This window comes from Calidris pugnax, unplaced genomic scaffold, assembly GCF_001431845.1.
Source record: "Calidris pugnax isolate Ruff unplaced genomic scaffold, ASM143184v1 scaffold13, whole genome shotgun sequence".
In the NCBI taxonomy this organism is placed as follows: Eukaryota; Metazoa; Chordata; class Aves; order Charadriiformes; family Scolopacidae; genus Calidris; species Calidris pugnax.
In genome coordinates, this window is record NW_015090810.1 from 20,025,733 (window position 1) to 20,030,917 (window position 5,185).

Sequence of the window (5,185 nt, forward strand, 5' to 3'; positions counted from 1 at the left end):
CTGCCCGGGGGACCGGCTGCCGGAGCGCCCCTACAACGGTGCGTGGCGGCCCCTGCCTTGCCCCGGCGGGCGGAGCCCGGGCGAGCCCCGTCTGTGGGGCCCTCGGGGCGGGAAGGCGTTAACTCGGCTCCTGCTGTTCAAAAAACTGTATTCGGTCTTTACGGAGCCGGGTGGGGGGCGGTAGCGCCGGAGGGGTCCCCGAAGGAGCCGGCGGGGGTCGGTCGGTCGGTGCGAGATGTGGCTCCATCGGTGCCCGGCGGGTCCCGGGGCGGGCACGGCGCTGCGGTCCGGCGGTGCCCTCCTTCCCCTGCCGGGCTCGGCGCTCTCCCCGGCCGAACACCCGGTGCCGAACGGGGAAGGCTGCTCGGGGGTGATTTTGCCATCTCTTTTTGCCGTGGTGGAGGAGACGGGCTGCTGGCTGGGGGGGCGGCAGAAAGACGGACATCAACGAGCCGGGAACTAAAGCAAAGCATTCCCCGATAATTACACTTTTGCATCAAAAAAGAATGCTTTTTTCTTTCTCTCTCTTTTTTTTTTTTTTTTTTTTTTTTTTAAGTTGTTCAGCGATAGGAAAGAAAAGGCAAGTCTCTGCTCTTTGTTTTGAGCTTGCGATACCTCGGAGAGTCATTTAACAATGTCCTCGCTGACAATACCCTCCTTTTTCTGGGGAAAACACAAATGGAGTAAATGGGACAAAATATTACTACGTATGTGGCAATCTGGGAATAGAAAAGAAATAAGATTTAAAAGCTGAACGGGGGAAGAGGAGCAAGGTTGTTTGGGGTTTTTTTAGGTGCTTACTTAATCTCCTTTCAGTGCAATTAATTGAACTTTGTGAGTGGTATTATATTTGCTGCTGTCGCCTTTTGCTCCCTCAAAGGAAAATTAATTGGACACTCGGAAAGAGAAAGGGAGGAGAGGATCCTGCTCCTCAGTAGCATGAAGGAATATTTTCCAAAAAGAATTGCAACAGTGCAGGAATTGTTCTTACATACAGCTCAGATCACTGGAACAGAGAGATGCCTTCTGATCATCCAAGAAAACAAAAGCCATAAAGGCTCAACATCCAGTCCCCTGCCAGTTTCCCTACAAGCGGTCATGGCTGTTTCCCCAGGTGACTCGCAAGGGTTTGCTCCTCCTTTAATAAGATTTGACACGCCATCTCTTACCTGCCAGCCACCATCTCCCCTTCCTGGGGGCGGGGAAGGCGAGGGGGGGGATTTGCTGCTGTTACATAACGTTTACCTGGAGTATCACATGTGTTCCCAAACCGGGGATGTCTCTGGACCGCAGGCAGGAGGGGAATTTCTGTAATATTGCAGATCAAGTGCAAATGGCTGGGAAGAAACTTTCACAGGGCACTGCTTTCTCGTGTTCAAATGTTTCCCTTGTGCATTTCACAGTAATTCCTGTCCCACTCATTTAAGGAAGGCAAGTAATATGTTTTAACCCTCCTCCCCGTAATGTGTAAATAGTCTAATGAAACAAATGGTATCTATAGATCAAATATACTGCCTTCCTCCTTTTATTTCCCCCATCTCTCAAATCCTGTGTGACATCATTAACCACAGTGTGCAGCGTAACCCCAGACCTCACTGGGGACTGGGGCTCAGGCTAGGGAGGCCATCAGCATTCTTCGAGCTCCAGTGCTTTGCAAGCTCCTTCTGACACCAGCAAGATCATTTTTTTTGTTGTTGTTTACACCAGCAAATACCACTCCCTCTATCAGTTACCTGTATTGTAAAGAAATTAATTAGCTGTTTAACAAGAGTGGAGTGGGGTACATTTGCTTCCTAGGGTTGCTTAATTTTCTGTCTTGTCAGTCGGCCTGTCTCTTTCTCACACACAAGAGCTGTATGAGCAAGGGAGGTTGTCCTGTTGGTGTCAACCCCAGTCCCGCTTGTTGAGGGTTTTAATTAGCAGGTGTTTGAATGAGGAACAGTAAACCAAGACACCTCTTGTACTGCAGGTCTGCCCCTGGTCCTCAATCCTTTCTCTTCTCCCTTTCACCGCAGGAACTGGAGTGGCTGTCGGGGGCAGTGCTCTGGGTAGCCAGCCATGATCGCCACTGGAGGCCTCCTGAGGATCTCGGCCAGGAAACAGGACCCCTTGCGACCCCAAAGCCAAGTCCCCAAACGCAAACGCAAGTCCAAAAAGAAGCGCAAGAATGACGTGGTGGTGGTGAAAGGCAAGCTCAAGCTGTGCTCTCTCTCGGGGCTCATCGCCCTCTGTGGCATCCTGGTACTGCTGGTGGGCATTGCCTTGGCTGTGGTGGGCTACTGGCCAAAGCCCAACCAGGTGTACAGAGAAGGCAGCTTCAGTGGGGGCCGACAGCTGGCACCACAGGGTGGCACCCCCAAGAACCGCTCCCGTAGCCAGGAAGGGGCACAAACAGAGATCCATCTAGAGCCACCCCCCAGAGCCAACACCTCCGCCACTGCCACCACCCGGGTGCCCCCACAGTCTCCCCCCACTTCCTCGCCCCCCCAGGCCTCAGTGGGTTTCCTTTTCCGTCTTTTCTCGAGCTACTTGCATTCAGACAAGCTGAAGGTGCTGGGCCCCCTCATCATGGGCATCGGCATCTTCCTCTTCATCTGCGCCAATGCGGTACTGCACGAGAACCGTGACAAGAAGACCAAGATCATCAACCTGCGTGACCTCTACTCCACCGTCATCGATGCCCACAGCCTGCAGGCCAAGGACGGAGCCACCCCGGCCTCAGCCCCTCTTAACGGCTTTGTCAACTACGTGCAGGCCCGGGGTTTGGAGCTAAAGCCTGGCAGTGAAGGCTTGGGCGCTGCAGCCATGCTGGCCAGGAGCTCCTGGCCACCAGGACTGGGTGTCTCCCTTTCCCCGCCGGACCTGGCGTCCTCCCCACGGCGTTCCTCCTTCTGCACGCCACCGCAGCCACCCAGCCTGGCCGAGGCTGTGTACAGCATCTACCGAGAGCACGCTGCCCTCGCTGGCCACGCTGTCACCAGCCCGCCCTGCAGCCCCCCAGAGAGCTGGGGCCGGCGCAGCACAGCCAGCTCCATTGTCGGCTCTTCGCTCAGTGCTTTCACCCTCCTGCCCTTGGCACCCGGCAGTGGAGGGGGAGGCTGGAGGAGACCCCCCGGTGAGCGGGGAGCCCGGGAGATCCCACGGGGGGAGTTTGAACTCAGCCTGACTGACCTCAGCAGCAGCCGCGTGGAGGGAGGCCGCGGGACGAGGAGGCACAAGGTGGTTCTGAGGCGGCAGAGCACCAGCTGTCTGCCCGATGCCAGGCGTCCCCTTTTCCCTGAGACACCTCGGTCTCCAGCTGTCAGCGGGGACCCGGACTCCAGCCTCTTGGTAAAGACATCTAGCTACTCCAAATCTCTGGACCTCGGGGGGTCACCCCCCTCTACTCCCCCTGCCATCACCAAGATGGACTCCCAGAGTTCCCAGTCTGAGCCTTCCAGCAGCAATAAGGGCTACAGCCACCTGGAGGAGGCAGGCACCTCCGTGGAGTCAGTTGCCAACACCCCAGCCAGTAAAATCCAGGACTGTGAGGAGGAACCAGCTGAGAAGATGGACCCTCTCAAGGCTACCAGCAGAGAACAAGCAGGGGAGCAATCCCAGCAAACTCAAAGACAGTACACAAATAAAGAGAAACTCTTTATGATTTCTAGGTCGCATGCTGCATTAGGGCTGGAGGACGGGGAACTGGAGAGTACTGGCATCTAAACAAAACTGAGAAGGCACGAGGACACCTTGCAACCCTCCACACCTTCCCCCCGTCTCCATCTCCTTGTGGACTTAGGAAACCGATCAATATCCAAAGAGCTGCAGTATGTTACCCTTGAAAATTGAATTCAGTAAATCCTGTAGATGACTTCAGGAAGAAAAAGAAAATCCTTTCTGTCCGATCGTGATTGTATGTTCCATGCAAGCCAAATTGTATTAAATATCCACAGTCCAGTAAGTTCTTTGGATCAGATTAATACAATTTCGGACAGTATAGCTGTGCACTTTACTGTTTTGATTTCCAAGTGCCCCTTCTTCTCCTCTGATTTCTTTCTTGCTGATTTGCCACTAACTGCTTGAAAACTGCAGGCACCTTTTTAAGCTCAAGAGCAACGTGGTCTTCAGATCAAGAAAGCCGAGCTCTCTCTTTGTTTTGGTTCAAACACTAAAAAGTTTGCAAGGCCTTAAGGATGACGTACCTTGACAAAGAATGAGTTTGTTTAAATTCTGGGAAAAAAAAGACAATTTAGACGAGACTAGAGCGGAACAGAGCTCTGATGATTTAGTTAAAACCATTACATTCCTGAATCCAAAATACCTACTATTACATGATACTTTATTAAGTATTATTACACATGTATTGACTAATAGCATTAAAAGACTTTTTTTAATAAAAATTTACAAACAAAACTGCCACATAAAACAGTCTTTTATTTTGGTAAGTACTTATAGATATCAGAAACCTTTTATTTATATACTGTGAAAGATTATACAGATGCTATGAGGCCAAAGGTTTGCTTCTGCTTTTAAGTGGGTAATTAATCATTTAGGAGTAATTTCAAAATAAATGCTGGTTCAATTTCTGAGAAACCACGCTTTAATTCAATCAGCAGATTCTGTCTCCTTTTCTAACAGTGCTCTGTGACAGCTGAAGAAATGTGAGATTTTGACATGCTAAAGAAAAAAAAATATTTTAAAGGTTTGACCTCCTATTAAAAATAGATTTTATGTGAGTAACGCATTAATCTCAAACTGCAGTATATTCTTTCTGGATTTTTCACTTCCCTTATAACTGTTGCATTAAGCCTTTCTGCTGTTACAGTTCCTATGTGTGAATGCACGTGCATAAGCTTAATTTTAAAGCATAATGATAGCCCTGTCAATCTCGTAGCAGTTGGCCCTATTGAAGTCAGCAGAGGTTTCTTACCAACTTCAGCCTGCTGAGGATTTCTTCCTGCATGAGAAAAGCATCAGGTTTCCTGAAGGCTGGAGAACGCCTTGTCTGTAAGCAGATTTTTGGTAAATTGATGAGCTGTTTCATTTTCGTAGCTGCAGCACGGCAGGCACTCTTCTATTTTGCCAAAACAGCTTTATATGCTCAGAAGATTGTGTCAATACTCCAGATTTTAAATATGGATGTGGCATTTCACTACTACGGGAAGAGAAATTGACACTAAACAAATACAATATGTAGGCAAGA

The 5,185-nt window shown here is 50.2% G+C and overlaps 1 protein-coding gene across 1 annotated transcript in view; it reads left to right on the forward strand.

Annotated features, from left to right (window-relative positions):
- The window catches only part of TMEM200C (transmembrane protein 200C), a 5,808-nt gene extending 1,400 nt beyond the window's left edge, over positions 1 to 4,408 (forward strand). The window contains exon 2 of the mRNA XM_014938463.1: positions 2,016 to 4,408. Within this exon, the coding sequence (XP_014793949.1) occupies positions 2,059 to 3,705 (1,647 nt within the window). The 5' untranslated portion in view covers positions 2,016 to 2,058 and the 3' untranslated portion in view covers positions 3,706 to 4,408. The remainder of the gene's footprint in view (positions 1 to 2,015) is intronic.
- The last annotated feature ends 777 nt before the right edge of the window (positions 4,409 to 5,185 follow it).